The 26,994-nt window shown below is 39.3% G+C and overlaps 1 protein-coding gene across 1 annotated transcript in view; it reads right to left on the bottom strand.

Moving 5' to 3' along the window:
• LOC126210206 (nuclear RNA export factor 1-like) overlaps positions 1–26,994 on the bottom strand; it is a 194,203-nt gene that overhangs the window by 70,970 nt on the left and 96,239 nt on the right. The window contains exons 9-10 of the mRNA XM_049939386.1: positions 16,057–16,163; positions 6,814–6,850 (exon numbers count right to left, since the gene is read on the bottom strand). Of these exons, the coding sequence (XP_049795343.1) occupies positions 6,814–6,850; positions 16,057–16,163 (144 nt within the window). The remainder of the gene's footprint in view (positions 1–6,813; positions 6,851–16,056; positions 16,164–26,994) is intronic.

Consider the following 26,994-nt stretch of genomic DNA (forward strand, 5'->3'; position numbering starts at 1 on the left):
GAGAATTTTATTCTTTCACTGCCCAGCATTCAGCCAAGTTTTAATATTTCCATAGATCAAAGTATGATATTATATCTTTAAGTTCAGTGATCATTATCGTGGAAAAGCTTTGTGTGACAACTATATCCATGCTAAGAAAATGTTTGAACTTTGTTCTGACACCCAAGCATTTGCCAGTTGTCAATTTTATTAATTCTCTTGAGCAGGCTGATTTTACGCAACCTTCAGACTGTTCTGAGGAGGTTAGGCGAGAAGCCTGTAGTGTGTCGGCAGAAGCAGATTCGCCTAAGAGTAATATTACAGTGGCTGAGAGGGCTGCTTTGGATTCACACTCTGGGTGGATCTTGATATCAGTCACTTACCCATGGACTAGGGCAATGCTGTAACTGTGTTGGACAAGCAGGATTATGTTCAAAACTGGCAGTGTTTATTACCTGACCCAGTGCATTCCAAACTAAGTGCTGACCAAACAAAAAGTATTGAGAGGTCACTAACAAACTCCGGAAGAAAAATTCCTTATCACAAGAGACTATAAACAATAGATCAGTGAGTACAATAACTTAGGAATTCAGCTCTCTCTCTCTCTCTCTCTCTCTCTCTCTCTCTCTCTCTCTCTCTCTCTCTCCCCACTCATGTTCCTCTGTTTGATTTACTATGGATAATGGAGGTTAGGTTTTGTGTAGAATTAACTAATCTATTAGATAAAATGTGGCCTCGCCAAAGACACTGATCATGCGTGAGAGAGCTGCATTTGCGTGAATGTACACATTCACGCAAATGCAGCTCTGTGCATGCGCGCGCGCATCCATCCTGGATTTTCCATTGTTTAATATTGTTTTTAATAGCTTTTTGAATGCTGTGTCATAGTAGTCTACCAGGAAACACACAAGATGATGGTGCTGACAGTGCGCAGAGTACCGGGAGCAAGTATCTGAAGCCTCATAAAGTAGCTGGCGATGTTTTTAATAAGTTTATGCACTTAACTGGAAAATTATTGTCTGTGCCAACTGCAATGTCAATTTTCTTCTGACAGTACTTAATAAAGGCACCAGTTAAAAAGTTTGTGATGGTGCTGAGCCACAGTCATACAGTATTTTTTTTTGAAAGAATACATTGCCATTTGATGGTATATTACTGTAATGGCATAATAACTTACACAATGTAATTGATAAAGGCGTAAAAGCAAAAAACGAGATTGTTCAAAAAAAAAAAAAAAAAAAAAAAACAGTAATATACAGTCAAATGGTGGTGATTTATTTAGTAGAGGTTTTGATGTCCACCTTCGGATTATTTTTCACAAGAAAATTTCGTATGAGAATTGAAGAACATAGTGCAACAGCTACTGATATTTTGCTTTAAGAACCAACAACCTGCAGTGATTTAGATGTAAAATTAACAGTCAATGGTATGTCCGACCATGATGGTCAAATATTAGCAACAAGCTTTACTGACCAGTTTAAGTACAGATCACAGAAGAAAAGTACTGTATTGCAGAATCATAGACAATGACTAACTATAGTGTTTACAGAGAAATTATAGAAACAATGCTCTGGAGAAATTTATAAAGCAGTCTGACTTGGTGGAAAATTGAAATTACATTCTTAAACATATTCCTACAGCATGTTAAGTCTTATTTTCCACCACAACAAACAAAGGTACAGTTGAACAGAAGCAAGAATAACATTATTAAACAAGAAACACATGAAAATAGTGAACAAATGAAATTGAGCCCCAAGAAAATATCTTGCACGAAATAGTAACACTTTTAAATCATTGGCCACCAAATTAAACACACAGTGGCTGCAAACACTGCACCCAGTAATAAATACAGATGTGTTGGATTTACTTGTGCGTACATTGCATTTAACCACCAACACATATCAGTTTAAAAAGTACAGCACCTAAGGAGACTATAGAATTCATCAGGTCACTGAAGAGTAGTAGTTTTTCATGCTATGACAGTTTTTCTGGCAGAATAATAAAATCTTGTTCTGACTTGACAGGATTAACCTTAAACTATCTTTGTAATTAGAAAATTGCTCAAGGCATATTTCCTCACAGACTTAAATAAGCAGTAGTAACACTCATCTACAAAACTGGAGATACACAAACTACCTCTAATTGCAGGCCTACACCACTCCTTCCATTCTTTTCAAAAATGTTTAAAAACTGGCCCATGATAGAAAACTAACTCATTTAACTGATTACTGACCATCTCTCAATTTGGTTTTCATAAAAGATTCTTCACACAGAATGCAATACAAGATATCACAAATGAATAGCTAGCAGAGCTAAACAAAATAGATAAATATCCTGTTGGTATATTCTGTGACCTTGGCAAAGCCTTCACTTTGTGGATCACAAAATGCTACTTAGCAAATTAAAGTGTTGCGACATTAATGGGATCCCTTTTGCAGGGATAGAATCTTACCTCTGTAACGAATGCAGACAGTATCTCGGGGATAAAAATAACCTCATAATGGGAGAACACATTTGGAGTACCACAGAAATCAGTACCAGGCTCACTCTTATTTCCACCCAACATAAAAGACCTTCCAATGACTCTAAAGGAGCAGTTCAAAAACCGTAATGTTTTTATTCACAACTGAAGCACACTGATCAAGGACCAAAACTCGACCCCAGCAGACACAGCTCAGGTGATAGTTGAGCAGCCCTACGAGTGGTCCACAGCTAAGTTTAAGCTTTAACCTCAAGAAGACTCATATTATGTGGTTTTAAACACGAAATAATGACTTTTACCATCAGACAGGCACTACCCCTCCAAACCTAGTCCACAAATAGATTTCTAATGCCTTATCCTTCCTCAGGGCTTTGATTACCTCTTATTGTGACCCGAAATGAGGGAAATCTTACCTAAGATCCTTCCCACTCCTCCTGCAGTGGTGTTTATCACCCACTCAATCTACACAACATCTTAATCCATCCCTACATCATCCCACTCCCATTGCCTTGTCACATGGATTATATCTCTGTGAAAGACCCGAGTGCAAGACTTGCCCACCCACCCAGCACCTTTTCCTCTAGTCATGTCACAGGCTTAACCTACATCATTAGAGGCCATGTCACCAGTGAAAGAAGCCATGTCATATACCAACTCTGCTACAAACACTGTACTGTTTTTTACATCAGTATGACTACTGTCCTGCTGTCTAAAAGGATGAATGGCCACTGCCAATAACAAATGTGACCATTCTGTGGTGCAATGCACAGCTAAGCACAACATGTTCAGTTTCAATGGCTGCTTCACAATTTGGTCCATCTGGGCCCTTCTCTCCACCACCAACTCCTCTGAATTACACAACTGGGAGTTGTCCTCACATGATGTTCTCTGCTCCTGTAATTTTACTGGCCCCAATCTGAGGTAACCCATCAATTTTGATATCTTATCAACATTTCATTTCACAAACTGCAATATACCAGCTAAAAGCAACTATGCACCAAATTTACACAGTGCGCTCTTACCTCTGCAAACTCTTTAAAATTTCATCCTGTGTTTTATTTAAATTGATGCAGTACAGTAACTATTATGAATAATGAAGAGAAATTCAGTCCTTTACCAAACCTAACATTTCAGGCTGGGGGAAAAAAAAAGAAAAAAAAATAAATAAATAAAAATAATAATAATTTCAGCAAACAGGTTTCTTGAAATCTCATGATTAGTATTTCGTAGTGGCTATAATGCCATCTCCCTACACATGTGGCAGTATTTGGGGAGCAGTACAGCAACAACAAAACTGCCCTCAGTATGGAATGCAGAGAGCACGTCTGTAGCAGAGAAAAACATACTTGATGTTTGCCCACTGTGAGTTAAGTTTTATTCCTGTGGTGCTTTTCGTCAATGTTGGCATCTGCTTTCCATTATGGAGATAAAGTCTCCATCTCTCGAAAAAAGCCGTCATTAATGCTGTAATATTTTAGTTAACAAGGAAGATAGTAAGCTCCATGGGGCCATATATACATAATATTTTTCTTTCTTTCTCAATTCTGCCAGGACTTCTCGTGCAATATCATATAATGTATGCCTGATGAGAAGGAAGAGAAGATATTGAAAATTACAAGATCATCAGACTCCTGACAGGTTTAATATTAGGCTCAATGGCAAACTCTTTGAATATGTGTGTGTGTGTGTGTGGGGGGGGGGGGGTTGTGTGCACACATAAAGAGCTGTTTTTTTAAAAAAAAAATACCTCCTCCAAAGCATTGAACACATTCACATTCTCCCACTATTTGGTTCTGTCTCTGTAGCAATGTGTTAGCTGCATCAATTTGGATCAGGTAATGGCATTTGCATTTCTATCTATATCCACTAAAGTAGCTCCACAAAACAAAATAAATAAGAATTTGCATTTCACCTTCAGTATTCAGCAACTCTATGACTTTCATCATTCAATATGCAAGTTGATATTGGTCACATCATCAAACACTATCATGTTGGCACCATATAACAAAAACACTAGTATTCGCAAAATGTGTAGCTAGAAATTATAACATAAGTGGCAAAATAAAATATGTTACATTATTATAGATTTTGAAGACAAAAATAGGAGAGACAACTTATAAAGCTCCGTCTCATGTCCTTTCCTTCCTGGATAACGTTTTCTTAATTTGGAGCATAATTCATGGCTCTTGCTGGTAATTTATAAAAATGTACCCATGATGATGTTCACACCACCTTATGTTGATAATTTTTAATTTAGTAAATAGTCATCCACTGTAAGGCTCTTATCTAATATCAAACTTTCTGCCCTTATCTAATATCAAACTTTCTCTACCTCCTAATAAGGCTTTTAAAAACTTCATTTCACTTGTCCAAATTTGGAGTTTGTCTTCCTCCCATTTCTACCACAGAACTGGAACTACAACTTCATCAAAAAACTTCAGGCGTCATTATGCAATCCATGAACATTGACATCACTGATGTGATTGCTTCAGTATGTTCTTTCCTTCACATAGCTTTTAGTTGGATTGCTCCATAGTGCACATGTGTGTTGTATTTGTCACTGCCAGTAAATTCCATTTGTGTCCGAGAGACTACAGTCCAGGTGCCATCAGTTTCTGTCCATATGGAATGACCTTAATTATTATTTACCAAAATAGTCAATGAAAATCAAACACCAATTCACCGGACACTTTTTTAGTGGAGTTTTCCAGACATAAAGGAGCAAATATTTAGCAATAGTTGTAAAAGAAAAAAAGTCTTATAAAAAAAACTTGAGCTTCTGGACGTTAATTATTGTTTCACCAACAGAGAAAGATCTAGGATACAAGAGAGTGTACAGGAAACATGTTCAGGTGACAGATGAAGGAAATTGTTCTGAATTAGGAACAATGTATCACGTAAAAAGGATGTCTCCAACAACAAATGAACTGTGTGTGTGTGTGTGTGTGTGTGTGTCGAGGGGGGGAGGGAGGGGGAAGGGGTTGGGGAGAGGGGGTAGGGGAGGGGAGAGGAGGGAAGAGGGAGGGGGGAGGGAGAGGGGGAAGGGGGAGGGGGAAGGGGGAGGGGGAAGGGGGAAGAGGGAGGGGGGAGGAGGGAGGGGGTATGCCTCTTGGTGAGCATTTAGTTTCTGGGATACATGGGGAAAGTTAAAAGCAATGAGAATTCCTTTCTATGAGTAGAAGGTTGTTAGTGCTGGGTCCTCCCACTAGGTTCCTCTACTTCTACTACAAAAGTGGCAGTTACATTGAAGTGGTTGTTTTCCTAAACAGATGTGTGTTCTGTACTGACAGAACGACATACTAACATCCAAGAACTCTTAAAAATGTTTGATGTCTCACAGATTTTACAAAAACCTCTTGCTACAAGCTAACACCGAGGCAACCAAAGACAACACACTGGAGTAAAAATCTAACACAATCAAATGTGATCAAAGGACTGGTACCTCTTCAATGACAATCCTTCTGGTCACACGGTGTTGAATGGTGGGTGGCTTTTTGAAATGGTTTCAAGCGAACGTTGTATGTAAACGTGGGTAAATGTAAGGATGTGAAGGGGGGAGGGGGGGGGGGGGGGAAATAGTACTGGGCTGTGTACAAGGCCATAAGTGTGTGACATTAATGGACTTGTGGGTGTTTCGCAGTGAACTGCTCGATGTGCCTACAAGCAGCCATGTAACCACATCTGAATTGTGGTCAGAAAAAGATTGCGACTGAGTGGGACCGAAGACACGTTTCATGGCTTGTGAATCAAAATCGCTTCCAAACCTGACAGGAATTGCTGCAGGCAATGAATGAAGGTCCATCCAAATCTATTAACAAGAGAACAGTGTGATGTAAACTGTATGTGACGAACATTTGCAGTCAGTCACCTACAAGAGGGTACTGCCATCACTGTATCTCAAGGCAACAACAGGAAAGTTCATCAGGCTGGAAAAAAATTGTTATTGGTTTTCTGTACACTCCCCCACACTAATACATCTTGACTGGCCTGTAAAATTACCTTGCTTGAACTCCACAGAGAATCTGCGGGACATGTTGAAGCAGTACGTAAAACACCATCAGCAGCAGCCCCACAATTTGGTAAAATTGTGTGTCAAATCCTCAGTGAGTGGCTTAACCCAGGTGTGATGTAGCTGCCCAATCTTGTGGACTCGCATTCTAATCAAATCCAGACAGTCATCACATTCAGGAGCAGAATTACATGGTGTTAAATGACTCTTTTAGTGTTTTCCCTAAGGTGACTTACATTTAGTGCCACATTTGATAAACGCATGACACTGAACCACATAGCAAGCACTACAAGCAATTACTTTAATTAAATATACTATCAAATGTAAATTTTAGAACACTCACCAATTTTGCAAGACGGGGAAATGTTGCCTTGATGGCACTAGAAAAGAAGAAACAAAAAACATAATTTTTTGCTCCAAACTGATAAAAACTTAGTATGCTAACGTTATTATATAATTATAAAACGACCACCAAAATTGAGAGATTGCAGCAAGTATTTTTTTTAACATCAAATCAATGTAAAGGTGTAAAAGCTTCAGAAAAACTCCTTAGTGCTTCAACATTAAACTGAAACTTGCTCATGCAACATTAAAAAAGTGTGCCCTTGTAAAGTCAATAAGAAACTGAAAGATAAAATTCAGGGATGGTCACTACAAAACAAAATAAGATACAAACAAAATACCTTTATCCACCAATAAAATTATCTCCAGTAGATAGATCCCAGTTATGGCTATGTTATAATGTAGACGCAAAATGTCATCAAAAACCAATTTGTCCCCAGATGTCACAAAATGTCAGATATTTTTCAAAATCTGACACATACAGAGTGTACTTTGAGTATTAGAGTCATCTACTCAACTACTGATCAGACAGGTAGCCCAACTGTCACTCCCTGTCATGACAATTGGCAGAAATGATGGATCTAAGACATACGAGTCAATCAAACCTCTCCTTGCCATTGTTGCTTTCAATCTAGCAGTTAATTTACAAAGCCCCAAATTTTACACATAGTCAGATCTTTAGGAATGGCTGACTTAAGACTGTTCTCATCAATTTCAATTTCTCCAATGCCAATTCCAGCACAGACCCCAATTTTGTGAGAAAATTTGTCATGATCCATCTACAATGTCTACTGTCAACTTGCATTTGGCCCATGACCAGCACTTTCCTTTACATCCAAAATGAATTGGAATCTGCCATGAATACATATTCTCCTTACAGCCTCTGTTGTTCCATACAGTTGCATGACATCACACATCTGCCTCAGTTGCTGTACATCACAATTTGTAACAAAACTAAACTGTGTTTTACACTATAACCAGTACTTTCACATGTCCTTTGTTGAAATGCCTGCAGAGACAATGCTACTGCAGCTCAGTGTGGTTAACACTACATGGCACTTCTCAATACGTTTCTCCAAGTGCATGTTCACACATAGATTTTTAACACTGCTCTTCATCTAAATGGCATCTCAGCAAATCAAACATAAGTGTCTGGCAGAGGGTTCATTGAACCACCTTCAAAATAATTCTCTGTATTCAACACTCTAACGGCGCGAGGAAAAAAATGAACACCTATACACTTCTGTTAACAAAATATTTTTGCAATCAGAGGAGAAATTGGTGACTGTAATTCCGTGAGAATATCCTGCCACAATAAGAAATACCTTTGTAAATAGTCTTCACGGGTTTGCCGCCAGATCATGTTGTGCAAATTCCACAATATTCCCTCAGAATAACTGTCTGACATCTTCAGGTGGTTCAACCTAGCTGGTGGATAGGTATGACTGACGGTATCCGCACGGCAACACCTCGTTTCTAGAACACACACGTGAAGAAAGCACAGGTGTGGAAATTGCGCATGCGCAATGATTTGCAGATAGACAGATGGTGCCATATTCAAACTTCCTCTGCAAAAAATTGCAGAGCGACTCTCCTGCGCGTGCGCTGTATGCTGCATTTGCCAACAGTGTGGCCAGACATTACTCACCAACGGTCGTACTAGACCAATGTTATGACGGGCCTGTTATCGAAGCACTATGGCTCTAAGCACTATGGGACTTAACATCTGAGGTCATCAGTCCACTAGACTTAGAACTACTTGAACCTAACTAACCTAAAGACATCACACACATCCATGCCCGAGGCAGGATTCAAACCTGCGACTGTAGCAGCAGTGCAGTTCTGGACTGAAGCGCCTAGAACTGCTCGGCCACAGCAGCTAGCAAAATGTAGGAACACATGACATATCTTAGAACATAGGTTGAAGGAACGCAAACCTGCATTTACAGCATTTGTAGAGTGAGAGAAAACTTTTGAACATGTTGGCTGGAATACCTTCTTTGAAATTCTGAAGGTAGCAGGGATAAAATACAGGAAGTGAAAGCTTTTTTTAAACTTGTACAGAAACTAGAAGGCAGTTATACGTAGACGTGAGTCGTCCGTGACCGAATGGGTCCAATGGAACTGTCCTCTAAAGTGAACAGGAGGACTGAGGAAGGACTTCTAAGAAAAAGTGGTTCACTGTTCACTTTCATCGCGAACAGTCTCATTCCGGGAATGATCACAGCTGGTCTTGTCCCCAGAACTGTCATTCACCATTCACTTCAGTTGTGGCCAATCTTGTTCTTTTTCTGGCAGTCACTCATTTCATGTCCCATGTCAACATTTTTATATTGTATGACTTATAAAAAGTAAGTTGTGCATAATATATACGTTTTTCAGGCATCAAACAAAGAAATCTGATAATCTCTTCAACATCTTGATCACCTGTAGAAAACATACTTAAGACAAGGCAAGTTTTTCTTTTTCCTTTTTCCACAGTTTTTTAATGCTTACTCTGCTTCATTCTTCATTTAACATGCAGTCTTTGAGACTACTGTCAATTATCATCTTCTCCTCCTCCTAGTAGAAGCCGGCCTCGGGGAAGATTAGTTTGGATTCCGTAGAAATACTGGAACATGTGAGGCAATACTGACCTTACGACTTATCTTAGAAGAAAGATTAAGGAAAGGCAAACCTACGTTTCTAGCATTTGTAGACTTAGAGAAAGCTTTTGACAATGTTGACTGGAATACTCTCTTTCAAATTCTAAAGGTGGCAGGGGTAAAATACAGGGAGCGAAAGGCTATTTACAATTTGTACAGAAACCAGATGCCAGTTATAAGAGTCGAGGGACATGAAAGGGAAGCAGCGGTTGGGAAGGGAGTAAGACAGGGTTGTAGCCTCTCCCCGATGTTATTCAATCTGTATATTGAGCAAGCAGTAAAGAAAACAAAAGAAAAATTTGGAGTAGGTATTAAAATCCATGGAGAAGAAATAAAAACTTTGAGGTTCGCCGATGACATTGTAATTCTGTCAGAGACAGCAAAGGACTTGGAAGAGCAGTTGAACGGAATGGATGGCGTCTTGAAGGGAGGATATAAGATGAACATCAACAAAAGCAAAACGAGGATAATGGAATGTAGTCGAATTAAGTCGGGTGATGTTGAGGGTATTAGATTAGGAAATGAGACACTTAAAGTAGTCAAGGAGTTTTGCTATTTGGGGAGCAAAATAAGTGATGATGGTCGAAGTAGAGAGGATATAAAATGTAGACTGGCAATGGCAAGGAAAGCGTTTCTGAAGAAGAGAAATTTGTTAACATCGAGTATAGATTTAAGTGTCAGGAAGTCATTTCTGAAAGTTTTTGTATGGAGTGTAGCCATGTATGGAAGTGAAACATGGACGGTAAATAGTTTGGACAAGAAGAGAATAGAAGCTTTCGAAATGTGGTGCTACAGAAGAATGCTGAAGATTAGATGGGTAGATCACATAACTAATGAGGAAGTATTGAATAGGATTGGGGAGAAGAGAAGTTTGTGGCACAACTTGACCAGAAGAAGGGATCGGTTGGTAGGACATGTTCTGAGGCATCAAGGGATCACCAATTTAGCATTGGAGGGCATTGTGGAGGGAAAAAATCGTAGGGGGAGACCAAGAGATGAATACACTAAGCAGATTCAGAAGGATGTAGGTTGCAGTAGGTACTGGGAGATGAAGAAGCTTGCACAGGATAGAGTAGCAAGGAGAGCTGCATCAAACCAGTCTCAGGACTGAAGACAACAACAACAACAACAACAACAACAACAACAACAACCTCCTCCTCCTCCTGGTTTCTTATATATTAAACTGTTTGTGATTCTGACTCAGTAGGAAAAGGGGAAAGGGAGCCTCTCCTTTTGAAAAAGTGCAGAATGGCATAAAATCCTATTAAGTGTTTATCTCAACGAATGTTGTTTAAAACTGCCACATTATGCATTTGTTTATAATTAAAGTCAATTTACAATTTTTATGTGTTTCTGAAAACCATTTTGTACAGTGCAGCTTTCAGAATGCTGACAGCAATAATGATGACTATATTATGCTAATTGAAGACAGATGAAAACCTGTATTATATAAAAAGTGGTGGATAGGAATTACTAACTCACACATTTCTTAAAAAATAAAAAAAGAAAGCAAGAAAGAAAGCAGCCACGTCTTATAAATGTTCAGCATGTAGCCACATTTACAAATTAATTTGTAATGTGAATGTAAAACACTTGCTCCGCACCATTATGATTTACTTTGCAAATGATCTATGGAAAATGAAGCTAAACAACTTGGCATACATAATGTTATAAAAGAAATTGCTTAGATACTGTATTTTTACTTAATTTAGTCCATGCAATTATTTTAAAATGGCTGGTAATAAAGATATATGTGACAGATAGAAAGAGGATATTGATGACCTGTACTGTAGTGCTGGAATTGGAAGCTGATATGAGTATAATGATGATGAAGAGTTAATTTATGAAAACAATAAAGGATCAGTCATAAAAAGGAGAGTTCTTCCTTGTACTAAATAGGTTAAAATCAAATAAAGCAATGGGTACAGATGACATACCTGCAGAGCTTCTACAAAACAGCAATGACAACTTCAAAACTAATTTGTTTACTGTGGTATCTAAATGTTATGAGTGGAGGATCATCCCACTTGACATCACAAAAACTGGAACTAATTGCACTACCCAAGAGGTCAAATGCAGAGGACTGTATAGATTATAGAACACTCTTGTCACATCCATCAAAAATTTTACTTATTTAAAGCAATACATAAAGTAGGACTTGATTATTAATAGTAGCAAGGAAGAAGCAAAAATCAAAAGGGGAGTGTGACACAGGTGCCTTCTCTCAACCTAATTATTTAATACTTTTACTAGGAAGGAACTAACAGAAATGAAAGAAAATACAACTAGAATAAAAATTAATGGTACGCATATTCCCTGCATCAGATTTGCCAATGACACTGCAACAGAGGCAGACTTAGAGAAGGAAATGAATAAAAAGCTTGTTGTTTTAACTCAAGAGATAGCAGAACTAAAACTAAAAACAAATACCAAAAAGACAATAGTCGTGGTTACAGATGAGAAAGGAGGTGAAGGTAAGACTGACATAAAAAGACACAGTGAGCAACTTGAGGAAGTAACCAAATTTCACTATCTCAGTAGCATTGTGAAGAAAAACAATAGATGTCTTCAGGAAATCAAGGGAAGAACAGCACCGACAAAGACTGCCTTCCAAAATAAGAAGGACCTCCTGCTCAATAAACATGTAAGTGTCCACACTAAGAAAAGATTTGTAAAGATCTTTGCATGGAGTGTTCTGACATACAGATGTGAAACCTAGACATTAGCAAAGCAGGGTAAAGCTGCCTCAGACTTATGGAAATGTGGTTTTCAGGACTACCAATAATTTTTGCATGTGAAAAAGGTGATAAAAGTGACAAAACTTAGCAAAAAAGTGGCTAACTTTCTTTATGATCGGACAATATGTATTTAAAAAATAACACTGCTTTATAGAGAGAGATGTCCCCTACCTACTAACTGGTTAAGATCAAAGCTAAATGTGTAAAAATAGAAAGAAATCATTTCTTGTAAAAATAGAAAGAAATCATTTCTTTAAACTTTATTCTGAAGTCTGTCAAAAGCAACGTACTTCATCCTTATTTTGCCTTTTTTCACTGTATAAACTGAATATCAAATTTCAATGTGTTGCACAGAAAGTTTAAATGTGGATTGGCCACTATTTACCCATAATTACAAAAGTTGTGTACAGTTTACAAACTTCCTACCATTAATAAACATTTTATACCATAAGTCATGTACAGAAAGCAAGGTAAGATAAAAAACAAAGTACATAATTGCTTAGAAAATTGCACTGGAGAAATTAACACTTACTATTCTTTGGTTTTTGTTTAAAAATGATGTTATTGAAACACTTTCTTTAATCAACTCAAGACTGGAGAGCATCTGCACCTTACTTTTGAACTACTTTCTGTATCTGAAGAGCATCTGTCAACATGACCTGGGCAACTCTTGCTTCTGTAAGGCAACCTTAAGTCTTTCATTTTCTTCAGAGGTCAACTTATTAGCTGCCATAAATTTTTGTGTTTTTACTGTCATTTTTGTTTAAGTATTTCTTCACATGATTAAATCTCCTTTTTTTCCGTTGCAAGTTTTTATTGACTTCCTTTTTCCTCTTTTCCCTCTTCATATTTTTGTTTTTCCTTTTCTTTTGCCTTTCTCCTTTGATCTTCTATGTAGTTCTAGTATTTCTTGTATACACATTGCAAAAATTCTGAGAGTGATGCCCAGTCCTCTGTACGATAACTTCTCAATGCAGAAAAACCATTTTAACCACAGGATTCCTGTGAGGCAGAGCTAGAAATTTTCAATAACTGTCAACTGGAGTTTGTGCTGTACTTGAACTTATAGTGGTTTCCAACTGGAGACGATTCCACTCAACCATTAGCTGGCCACAATCAATATTCAGTGGTAATGCTTTTGCCATGCTTACAAGATCATTGACTTTTTTGCTGATGTTCTGTTATATGATGAAGAAACTGGAATTGCTGTAGCCCTTGGCCCTACCAGGTTACATTTAAGAAGGTTTTTACATGCCTCAGTAAAATACTGCTTAACATGCGTCCAGAACAGTAGGTGGTTCTTCTCAGCTATCTCCTCAACAGCTGCTGTAATTTCACCAACACAAAACATGTCGTTTAGAGGAAGCAAATTGGATTCCTGTAAAATATTTTCTAACAGTTCACACATCTACAGTACTAGTGGTTTACAAATTACTCCCAGATAACCTGAAAAGGCCTCTTCATTTCACTGTAAAGCCAACATATCAATGGCTCTTTTTGCTGGAATGTTCCAGTGAACTGGGTAAAAATGCATGCAGTGGAGCAAAGAAATGCCAGTTCAGCTTCTATTGTGGGTTTGTTCAGATGCTAAACAATGTGTTTGTACCCAATATTGGGAGCTACAGCAGTCCTCTTTGGTGGAAGAAAATGTAAGTTGTTTTCTCTGTACTGTTTCCAGTGTTAACCATCTGGATAGCCTATTCTTTATGAATTGAAGCCTATGCAATCTCAATGAATGTTGTATGTCTGAAGTCTTCCATTATCGACAGCTAATCACTAAAAAAGTTATACACAGACACAATTAGATCAGAAGCATTTTCTCTGAGATGATGCAGTCATTTTAAAAAAGGATTATGTAGAAGGTAAATGTTAAAGATGCCTACATCAATAAGTTGCTTTTTCCTTGTACAACAAACTTGTTCATTAAGCAGTCTCATTACTTCCTCACAAACTTTTGTCCATCACTTCCAAGCACTAATAGTTTATGCAAAGGAAGGTTTGCTGAATGTAATGTGCTAGTAAGTTTATCAACAATATCCTTCAGATGTTCCTTAACCAATGAAAAAGACTGCAGACGATGGCTCACAATTTTATCCTCAGCTGCTGACACACAACAAACCACAGTTCCTAATTCATATGCACCAGCACTGGTTTTTTTTCCCCATCAAAGCACAGAGAACAATAATATGCATTATCCACATCACAAAGCAGATTTTCAAAATAATGTTCCTCAGCTTCAGTTACAATGTGCTGGAATTTAGTATTACTCAAACTGAAACTTTGTGGAACAGCAATAGAAAATATGGCCTCAGAAAGATCTCAAATGCCTTGACATGAAGCAGCTGCATAAATGGAACAAACACACTTTAATACCCATACTGGCACTGTCCTTGACGTTATTTATTGTTGGAAGGGACAATGCTGAACTGCCACTGTTCACAGAAGATGTTGAGCTGCATGAAGCAGATGCAAGACAAAACTGCTGCTGTGCCATTTTTGTACAAAATAACTATTTACATCATGATGTAACTCCATGTTGGTTCAGAATCTGAAAAGCTTTCTTTTCCACACTTTTGATAGTGTTACACACAACACAAAGCACTTCGTAGTCACTGTGTTTTTTGCCCACGCAAGACAACTTTGCTCCTGTTCCATCTTCCTTGAAGAACCAGTCACTTCACACAGAATGTCTGCCCTTTGTCCTCGGGATCATCCACCAATGCAGTAGGTTGTTGCAGAAGATATGACAACTGGAAGTCTGATGTCACACACTCGCAAAATTCTGGAATGCGTAAATATTTTTACTTGCAGAGATTACCAAATTCCAATTTGCACGAACACTTTAGCTGCAAATCAATTTTTTTACTCTCCAGGATGGTTACTCAAACTTAGAAAAAAAAATCCCTCTGAGAATTCCAGGTGTGAAGAGGAAGATGGTGCACAGAAGTACAGAAGTTCCTGATAAATTAATGGTGGTGGTGGCAGGTGTGGGGGGGGGGGGGGGGGGGGGGGTGTCATACCACAATAATGACTTTACTTTCCTTTCCTTTCCTTTCAGCTTAGCAGCTGTGTACTAGTCATAAACAACAGTTTAACCACAGCCTTTAAACACTGATAATTTATACAGAGTAATGTTCATATAATTAACACACTGAGATATTTGTGATTTATAAAACTCAATTTCAATACTAGGTTAAAAATGCCCTGATTTTTCCATGTAAAATGGAACACCAAGTTTCATGGAAGAATCACCACTTTGCTTTTGCTCTCTCTCTCTCTCTCTCTCTCTCTCCCCCCCCCCTCCCCACCCCCTGCTACCAATCTATCCAAATCACTTCAGAGTGCCAAAAAAGTGATTTCTAACAAGAAAAAAGTAACTAGAAGTTACTAAAGGAAAAAAACGTTGCTACAGATGGCAAATGTGACCTGTTGGCAGCACCAGATCCTAAATGAGAATTACAAGAACCAGCTGGACTTCAAGAACAATGAACAACATAGTTCTAGAAGAAATACCAGAGAAGAAAGAACGACTGAAAGTTACAGGCCAGCACAGAGCAAAATTCACTGGATACTTAATTAAACATGATATTCTTTTACAGAGCAGCTCTCAAGATGAGATCATAGTGAAGGAAACATCCTATTTACAAAATATGATAATATAGATGGGATGTTTTTCATACGTGGAGATCAAGAGGACTACTGGAGACAGAAAACTATGGGTGCAGAGGCAAGCCTTAGCTTTTTGAAAGAAGAAGAAGAATTAGCTAATAGTCATTGGAATGACACACTACTTACTTCTTAGTGATAAACTACTACAAGGTAATTCTTGTGAAAATCGTGTTATCAAAACACAGCACTCACCTTATGTATGAATCTCTCTTAAGCATGTGACATATTGGATTACAATCCAAGTAGACTTCTGAGATCTGTAAAGTACGAGACAATGAAACAGTACCAGTGCTCTTTACCTGAAAACAGAAATGACAAATTGTCAGATTACTGAAGACAGATAGTAGTTTGATACAATGTTACCTGTTAAATTGTTAGTGCTGCACATGTTGTTAAACAAAACAAAATGTAAGTTAAGTGAGGTGTAACATAATGTCAGACACACTTTTTGTGTAAAATTTAATACGATTTTTACACAATTTCTGAGGGTTTCACAGTGTTAAGGCCAGACAGCTTGACATTCAATGCCCATATCTGATTATCATACCCAAATATTTAAATGACTAACAGCACTATTAGGTGCCAAGAGCAATCTGTTCACAGACTGGACTGTGAAAAGACTGAGGTATTGTTTTTGCCACATTGCTGTTGGCATTAGATCTTGACTCCTGACAATCACTAGGCCATTAGATGCACGTTTCTTTTCAGATTCCTGTAATTGTCAGCTTCTATTTAATCCATACCTATGAATGTTGGACAGGAACAAAGACACCTCCCCCCCCCCCCCCCCCACACCCTACTGTTCCCTGCCCCGCCCTCTGCCTAACCTCCCACCTGCACCTAAGCTGCCACCTCCCCCCCCCCCCCCCCACACCCTACTGTTCCCTGCCCCGCCCTCTGCCTAACCTCCCACCTGCACCTAAGCTGCCCTACCCTCTGTCCACCTTGTCCCTGTATGCTCCCCCTCTGCAGCACTTTACCATCCTCCACCCCTACCCCACTATCCCTCTCCCTCCCTGTCCCAGCATCCTCCTCACCCCCACCATCCCATTTGCTATTCTCATCACGCACTGCTAATAGCAGCCTGGCCTCGGCAGCCACAGCCAGTGGCTGTGTGTGTGTGTGTGTGTGTGTGTGTGTGTGTGTGTGTGTGTGTGTGTGTGTGTGTGTGTGTTTTGTATCTTGCCTAATTGAGAAAAGGGTCTTTCTGGTTGAAAGGTTACTTGTTTGACAGTCTTTTTGCTGTGCCTAGCAGCAACTCAACTTCTAAGCTATATAGTGAGTAGCAATACATCCTTTTCATAATACTGTCATCGTACCATCCTGGATTTTCTATTGCTCAATTTTCCATTTTATTATTTTTTAGAGTTCCCTGGCAGATATTGTACTTCCACTGTAAAAAATAAACCACTTCTACATTTAAGTTTGTTATGCCCAGCAATACATAGAAAATCATTAAAAACCACGTATTTGTGGTGAGTGCAGAGATTGTGGCTACCACATATTATTGGTTGACTTACAATTATGTACGATTTCTTATTTTTTTCATCTAGTACAACTCAGGTGTGCACAGAGGATATGAACAGTACAGCCTTACAATCTCTTAATATTTACACCATCTTCTGAACTGTGAAATGAATGGCACTCCGAGAAATGATAAAGTTTCTGGGGCTGTGCTACTACATGGGACAGCTGTACTGACAGGATAGTCATATTCAATTTGTAAGGCCACTATGATGCTGAATTACTCTTTTTTTTTATTCTCTCCTTCCGTTACTCTAGTAACCAGGTCATCCTTCAATTTCTGCTTCCCGCTGCAACCATCTGTTTGACTCATAATTTTTTCTGCTTATAAATTATTTTTGATTTCTAGATTACAAAAGAGAAAATAATTGTATCTACTACAATGCATGTCTCCACAAAGATGTTCTGGCAATTGGAAAACAGAGGGACACAAAGTACTACCTGTCAAAATATGCACCATATTCGACACCCTCTCACATCTGAGGAAATTTGTATGGGCAATTTTTTAAAACCAGTGGAAGGTTTCTAGCAACAATACACATAACACAATTTTAATTTCAAGGATGGATTCTACTAACTGCAACAAAGTCGGAGACTGTGTGCCTGATTTCAAAAGGATTTGTCATGTAATATCAAACTTGCACTTTTTTCACGTGACATCCTGGAAGCTGTGGATCAAAGCAGTCAGGCAGAAACAGCATTTCTTGGCATCTAAGAAGCATTGGAGTCAGTAACAATCAATGCTTATTAATGAAAGTACTATGATTTGGGGTATCAAAAGAAATTTGTACCTGGACTGGGCATTTCTTGCAGCACGTGGTCTCGAATGGAGAGTCATCGACAGATGTAGAAGTAACTTCAGGAGTGCCTCAGAGAGTTGTACTGAGATGCTTGCATTACATAATGTATATCATTATTATGATCTGACTATTAACAACAATCTAAGCGTTTTTGCAGATCACGCTATTGCCTATTATGAAATACTATCTGAAACAATCTGCATAAATATTCAGTCAGATCTCAATACCTTTTCAATGTGGTGCAAACATGGATACTGGGAAAACACAAACAATCTACAAAAGAGATTGTTTACAAAACACTTGTGCATCCCTTGTTAGAATACTCGTCCAATATTTGTGACCTATGCCAAGGGTGACTAAAAGAAGATACTGGACAGCATAAATGGTCCCAATTTTGTTTAACCCATGGGAGAGCATCACTGTGATACTGAAAACCAAAACATGGCATACACTTTGAGATCAATGCAAGCTACTCCACAAATGACTACTTACAAAGTTTCAAAAACTATTACTAAGTCAGTACCTATGAACATACTACTCCTGTGGGGTCCACGGTGACTACAGTGAATACTCTATATAATGTTTTTCAAGGGACCACAAATTCTGAACACTGTATAGAGGAAAACACTATAAAGAGGAAGGCTTCCAAATAATAATTATAGGGCATTACTGAAGATCGGGATACCACTAATCAGCTTTGACAAATGGTGCCGTAGATGACATTTTAAACTTTCACAACACTGTAATATGATGTTCATTGCAAATGATCAATGTATGAAATGATTAGTTTTTTGTAATTAAAACGTGGGGCCCGGTAGGTGGATGGGTGAAATGGCACCAAAAAGACCGCAAGCAGAATGTGCGTCACATGTCACGTGACCAGGTTCTGCCGCTGACGTGTGAAACGCGCTGAGCGCGGGCTTTCCGAGCCGGTGCAAACTGTGAATCCACAGAACGGAAAATGACTTGTCTACATCCAGTCACTTAAACATTGTAAAGAGGTAAATAATTGACCAGGGTTCCAAAAATATGAGCGTTATATGGAGGAAATTGTAATATAGAGGAAACGCAGTAAAGAGGAAAATTTAACATTGTTAGTATAGACTTTTAGTTGGGACCGAAAAAAACAGATGTAACATAGAGGAAAACATTAAATGGAGGAACGTTATAAATAGGTTTCACTGTATAGACTAAATACCAGATGCACAGAGGCACGTAACGAGTCATTCTTCCCACAAGCTGTACATAAATGGAACCACAAGAAACCGTAATATGTCTTTCAATAGGAAGCATTCTCTGCCGTGTACTTCATAGCAGTTTGCAATGTATGGTTGTAGATGTAGATTTAGACCCAAGTGTCTATATGATGTTTTCAGAGCACAACAGGCCACGGAGTTGCACGTACTATACGAACTTGATGGCCCTGTGCTGCTACTATACATTGCACAGAACAGAATGCAAGCCTATATACATGCTTATGTAAAAGTACCAATACAATCGTCAAACTCTCCACATACATGTCCCAACATATCACAGTCAGTATTAATTATCCTTCCTTACCAAATTAAGTGGCAGTGGCAGTGGAAACAAAAACACACAATCTTTAACATTCTTCCATAAGAAGAAATCACATGTAGTCTGGTGACTGCGGGGACCACTGCAGAAGAGACTCACGATGGGAGACAAATTCGATCAAATGTAGATACAGTTCATCACTGAGCTAATCAAGAATGGCTGAAAGAATGGGTGAAGGAGGATGGTGGTGTTGAAAATGATACCTCTACTGTCTTGCTGTCATTGGGCACAAAGCATTACTGCAGCATGTCCAAGTATGAAAAACCTGTCACAATTTTGAAGAAAAATGGTCCGTAAACATTTGAACAGGCCATGGCACAAAAGATGTTAACTTTAGGTGAGATACAAATGTGTTCCAAAATCTTGTGTGGATGTTTTGTGCCCCAAACATGCACAGCACGACCATACGCATATCTAGACACACGGAACATGGCTTCGTCACTGAAAACTGACTTCTGTGAAAAACTGTCTTCCTCTAGTAGCATCAGAACGTTAGAACGAAGCTCATCATCCCAAGTAGACAGTGCCAGAACACTTACGAACAGACAACTGCACAGAATGCACCAGACAGTTGACTGCATATCTGCAGGTTTTTGCTCGCATACTCGTATGCTCGACCTTCTCCAGACAATGTGCTGGTCAGGCAGTTTCCTTAGTACCATGTAAGCAGGCAGAAGTAAAAAATGTATAGAGAGACCGAGGTTTGAACACAGTAAGCAGGCTCTAATAGATGTGTCTCGTGGTAGTCACAAAAAGATTAAGAGGCTTGCACAGTACGGACAAACACGGAGAACTACATCAAACCAGTCTAAGGACTGAATATTGCCACAACAATGATAAAAACGAAAATATGCCTTCTTTAACAGACTTCATTATCTGGATGTAGGCTTAACAGATAGATGCAGTATGCAGGTATGATGGGATTTCTGAATAAATATAGTCAGCTGTTTACAACAGAAAATAGCAATTTATTTACATCAATGGAATTTGGTATATTCATCTAAATATCATTTTCAAAGAAAAGTCAGGATTCCTGTACTCTCCTGACCACTCGTCTATTATTTTTTCATTTGTAATAACCATTTTCTTCTTTTCTTATTGTTCACAGCCACAGCAGATGACAACTGAAATGCCCGCATATCCTTTCATCACACTACATTGTCTGTGTGCGATACTCCTGTGGCACATGTTAATACGAGGGACCCCGCTCATTTGTTTTATCGCAAACTCTGGGCATGCTTTAAGGTATGCATAAATAGGAACTAAAATGGATGGTGCAGAGGTTTCAGTGCATTTTTAACCTAAGAAAAAGTCCTTTACTGTTGGACAGGGACCTTTTATCTCACTCTCTTATTACCTGTTGAATGGTGTTTCCTGGAAAATAACTCATCAAACTGCCAGAAAACTATTTGATCCATGAGAGGGAAATTGGTCTCATCATCTTGTGCCCTCCTCTGACACCTTTCGAGAGACTGGGAAAATTTCCCTTCCCATAAATTGTATGCAATGCCCTTACCTGCCATTCTGCTGCTGTTTTGGAGGTTCAAGTTCTGCTGTGCTATATAGTTTTAATCTGTCAGGAAATCTCAGTTCTGTGGATACTCTCCCTATTTTGCCCAAACTCTGTATGTTAATAATGTCCTGTACCATTAACAAAGCAATGGATAATTCACAGCAATAAGTGACTTGAAGCTAAACTTTCACGTGTCACATAAAACCCAAAATTTGTAATAAATACAAAAATCATTAGGTTACATGAAACTTCAGGCAAATGTCCAATGTCAATAACTTGCAACTGCAAAATTTTGATGCAGAGTCTTCAGGTATATACTGGCAAAAGTACAATGAGCTCTCCTGTTTGAAAGCGGGCAAGGAGAGTCACAGTATACCCTGTTGTCACTGCACACACACCATTAGAACACATGCTCATCTACTGCGAATCTGTACGCTACTGTGACCACTCTCTGTGGTGAACGCTCGCCTCATTGGTACAAGACTGATTATCTTCATACAGTAAAATCACAGAATGATGCTGGTTCCACAGAGCACAATTTTTTTTCTGTAAAAAGATTCTACAGATTATCTAACTGACAACCATGGTCACAATTGATACGAGCCTTAGACAGTCATACTTCCGCTAATTTGTCAATAACAGAGTTTCAAAAGTTTGAAGTATGGGCAACAATTTTTGTTTCATTTATTCACGCAAATGACCAGTGACATACAGTGTTACGCGATAATGGATTTGGTAGCCCAGAGGAGGCGAGTACACCGCTGGTCTTCATACTGTGCTCCCTAATAGTGCACATCATCTGCCCTATACAGGGTGTTACAAAAAGGTAAGGCCAAACTTTCAGGAAACATTCCTCACACACAAAGAAAGAAAATATGTTATGTGGACATGTGTCCTGAAACACTTACTTTCCATGTTAGAGCTCATTTTATTACTTCTTTTCAAATCACATTAATCAAGGAATGGAAACACACAGCAACAGAACGTACCAGCGTGACATCAAACACTTTGTTACAGGAAATGTTCAAAATGCCCTCCGTTAGCGAGGATACGTGCATCCACTCTCTGTCGCATGGAATCCCTGATGCGCTGATGCAGCCCTGGAGAATGACATATAGTATCACAACTGTCCACAATACAAGCACGAAGAGTCTCTACATTTGGTACCCGGGTTGCGTAGACAAGAGCTTTCAAATGAAAGTCAAGAGTGTTGAGGACAGGAGAGTGTGGAGGCCATGGAATTGGTCCACCTCTACCAATCCATCGGTCAGCGAATCTGTTGTTGAGAAGCGTACGAACACTTCGACTGGAATGTGCAGGAGCTCCGTCGTGCATGAATCACATGTTGTGTCGTACTTGTAAAGGCACATGTTCTAGCAGCAAAGGTAGAGTATCCCGTATGAAATCATGATAACGTACTCCACTGAGCGTAGATGGAAGAACATGGGGCCCAATCAAGATGTCACCAACAATGTCTGCCCAAACGTTCACAGAAAATCTGTGTTGATGATGTGATTGCACAATTGCGTGTGGATTCTCGTCAGTCCACACATGTTGATTGTGAAAATTTGCAATTTGATCACGTTGGAATGAAGCCTCATCCGTAAAGAGAACATTTGCACTGAAATGAGGATTGACACATTGTTGGATGAACCATTCGCAGAAGTGTACCAGTGGAGGCCAATCAGCTGCTGATAGTGCCTGCACACGCTGTACATGGTACGGAAACAACTGGTTCTCCCGTAGCACTCTCCATACAGTGACGTGGTCAATGTTACCATGTACAGCAGCAACTTCTCCGACACTGACATTAGGGTTATCGTCAACTGCACGAAGAATTGCCTCGTCCATTGCAGGTGTCCTCGTCATCCCAGGTCTTCCCCAGTCGCGAGTCATAGGCTGGAATGTTCCGTGCTCCCTAAGACGCCGATCAATTGCTTCGAATGTCTTCCTGTCAGGACACCTTCGTTCTGGAAATCTGTCTCGATACAAACGTACCGTGCCACGGCTATTGCCCTGTGCTAATCCATACATCAAATGGGCATCTGCCAACTCTGCATTTGTAAACATTGCACTGACTGCAATGAACACTAACCTGTTGATGCTACGTACTGATGTGCTTGATGCTAGTACTGTAGAGCAATGAGTCGCATGTCAACACAAGCACCGAAGTCAACATTACCTTCCTTCAATTGGGCCAACTGGCAGTGTATCGAGGAAGTACAGTACATACTGACGAAACTAAAATGAGCTCTATCATGGAAATTAAGCGTTTCCGGACACATGTCCACATAACATCTTTTCTTTATTTGCGTGTGAGGAATGTTTCCTGAAAGTTTGGCCATAACTTTTTGTGTAACACCCTGTATGCAATCTACTATACTCACAAAGAATCTTATAAACACCTGCTTTGCACAGCTCTAAGTCACCTACTATTGATCCGAGAAGTGCCGAGATTTTTGATGGATGAAAGATCACTTTAACCTTATGTTTTCTTAGTATTCTGCCCATTTTTGTGGAAATATTTCCAATATGTAGGAGGTAGACTGTAGTCTTGAAAGCATCATCCTCTTCCACGTTGTGGTGTTTGTTTGAGTGTAGTAGGGATCACTATCCATTTTCGTGGAAATCCTTTTATACAAAAACTTCATGCTCTGTGTAACTGGTGTCATTCTACTGTACTAAGACAAACAATCAGATATTGAAGACACAAGCCTTCATCACAGAGGACACTGACAACAATGCACAGACTTGCTACAAACATACACACATTCTACAAATGCATGCAGTGACGACTGGGTACTATATGTGTGTGCCAGCATAGTTTTAAACAGAGCTCAGTCTACTTTCATCAGTATACACCTCGAGACGGCCAGAAGACTTTGCACTAAAATATCCTGGCAGCAAATTACTGACATATGACAGCAAATATTTGCAATTTTGTTTGCACAGTGTGTAAATTAAGTCAGCTCAATTCCTAATTACAAATTCTGTATACTGCCCGGCATCAACAGAAGATGTCAGCTCATTTCCCATTACAAACAATTTTTTTAAAGTGGAATTTTATTTATCAACTTCATTGAGTGGTCTCTAATTAGTCTAGTGAAATACTCTATTTAACAATTCATATAAACAGAGATGAAAAAAGACAAAGAGCAACCAATACTCAGCAATGTAATACACGCAGACCTGGCAGAAGGAAAGACAAAGTGAATGTCTGAGACTATCAGTGACTACTACCAGACATTTATTTAGCACAGAACAAATAATGAAGAATTTCAATGCTTTAGTTCACCTCATTGCATCAATTCCACTATTACAAGAAAAAAATACCTGGTAAATAAGCAGGGCCTATTTCGGCAGCATTACAACAGCGACTAAATACAGTGGTCAAATACCGAGCACAGAGTCTGTTCGCATTAAAGCCAAACTTAACATAAACAAAGTGCACATAAGAAGAGCAGTGCGAACTGATATTTAAGAGATGTTTTAGAGTCTTGGGTACAACCCTTTCTTTATGCAATTCCACATCCCACATTACAGCATAGCAAAACCTGGCCACATATGGTGAGGAATATGAAATCCATTTCCAAAAATGAAATGTTGCTTCACTTCCCTGGTCTGCATAATTTCCCAGCACAGAGTCACAGCTGTTTCGCAACTCATTTGACACTGTCCTCCACAAGTCTCCATTGGTGCTTTGGGGATTCCTGCATAAAGGGAGATTCCTCTCTTTCCTCTGAGCCACTATATTTAAAGCTTTTGGCGGCCAGCAAGTAGAAGCTTCACATATTACAGAATTCTCAAAGTTGCAGATTGTGCACTGTTCAGGAATACTAATGTTCATTGAAAATTTGTATATTACTTATATTTAGGATTTTTAGATTTATTTACACATAAAAAGCAGAAAAACAGCAGTTAAGATAAATACTTTGCTTCAGATATATTTATTTAAGTAGCAACATAGGCAAGAAAGGTTTAGCATAGGAATGTTGTTAATAACAGTGAATTTCTGAGGTGAGCACTTACTCAAATAATATGAAACTTTTGCACTGATAAAATTCTATAAATAAACTCACAAAATTACTAAACTAAAACAAACTGAAGAATTTTATGTTTTCTTTCTTTCTTTCTTTCCTTTCCAAACATACACAAACCATCCATTAATTCTTTTGTAATGAATAAGTAAAATAACAGTAGGTAACACTATAGTATAGCTGTTCAAAAAGTATCTGACTTATTTATAAAAGCAGTCTTTATTCAGATACAATTTTTTGACACTAGTCATCTTCCAAGTAGTCCTCTTCAGCTTCTACACATCTCTCCCAATGCTGCTGCCACTGCTGGAAGCATTACTGGAAAGCCTCTTTTTGTGTGGTGCACAGCTGCTCCATCTGTATAATGTCTTCCCTGTTCTGAGATTTGATCCATTTCAGAGATTTTGTCATTTTAGGGAAAAGCCAGAAGTCACTCAGTGCTAGGTCAGGGGGCTAGGGAGGCTGTCAAACCACAGTCGTGTTGGGTTTGACCAAATCTCTGAATTAACTGCGAATGATTAGCAGGTGCATTCCATGTTCAGGGTGATAACTGCCTGCTGCTTACAAGTCCCGCCGTTTGTGTCTCACTACTTCAAAAATGTGCAATGGAACCTCTTGGTACTAGTACTTATTGATGTTAGTGTGGTATCAACGTGCAGTTACCGACCACGGTCCGTATTAGTATCGTTGGACCCGCGAGTCGCAACCAGTGCCACTCCGTGGCTTGTATCAAGTTTCTAGCGAGCTCTCGTCCACTACTGCACGCCTTGGAACAGCTCGTCCAGGGACAACAACAAGCTGTGCCACAAGTACCGGCTGCACAGGAGCCGGCTGTACAGCCCTGCCGTTCCGTGCGTTCCACGCCAGCGTGGAGAGCTGGCAGGAGTGGCACATGCACTTTTCACACCACCTTGCTGCATATGACATCGAAGGTAAAACACGGCTGCACGCGCTTTTATCTAGTGGCGGGGCATCGTGCTGCATCCTCCTCAAACTATTCCCAAAATGTTCTCCAGATCAGCTCAGTTCCGAAGAACTTGTCCAGGCAATTAACTGATTATTAAAAGGAAAGTGTGAATGTTGTCGCTCAGTGGTACAAATTTTTCCATACAAAACGTGCACCTCAGCAGAATTACTGTGAGTGGGTAGCCACTTTGCAAGGCCTCATTCACGGCTGTGAATTTTCATGTTTTTGTGACATATCATATTCTGACATAATCGTACGGGATGCTATTGCGTAAAACGTTTCAGACACACCCATTAGAAAGCAAATTCCTAAATTATCCAATCCCACTTTAGAACAGGTGTTGGACATTTTGGACAGATAGGACACTTTGGACTTTGCTGCAAATTCTTTTGAATCGTCTCCCCCTGTCTGTCAGGTTAGCAAGCCAGCTGTGCGCGCACCATACATACATGATGCTGTTACCGGCTTGGCGCGTGCCTGCCCTGTTCACTTCCAGGAAACACACCTGTTACGCGCCGGCAGAAGCCGCCTGCTTTGCGCTCATGCCCGCATTGTAATTCAAAGCACTTGCACCACAACTGCCCATCGTGCAAGGCCATGTGCCATTTTTGCAACAAGAAGGGACATGTCCAGGAAGTATGCCTCAAAAGACAAAAATCTGACGCTCCCTACCCCGTTTCCGGACAAAGTAGCTCCCACCAGAACAGTTTCCGG

The sequence above is a fragment of the Schistocerca nitens genome, chromosome 10, assembly GCF_023898315.1.
Source record: "Schistocerca nitens isolate TAMUIC-IGC-003100 chromosome 10, iqSchNite1.1, whole genome shotgun sequence".
NCBI lineage: Eukaryota > Metazoa > Arthropoda > Insecta > Orthoptera > Acrididae > Schistocerca > Schistocerca nitens.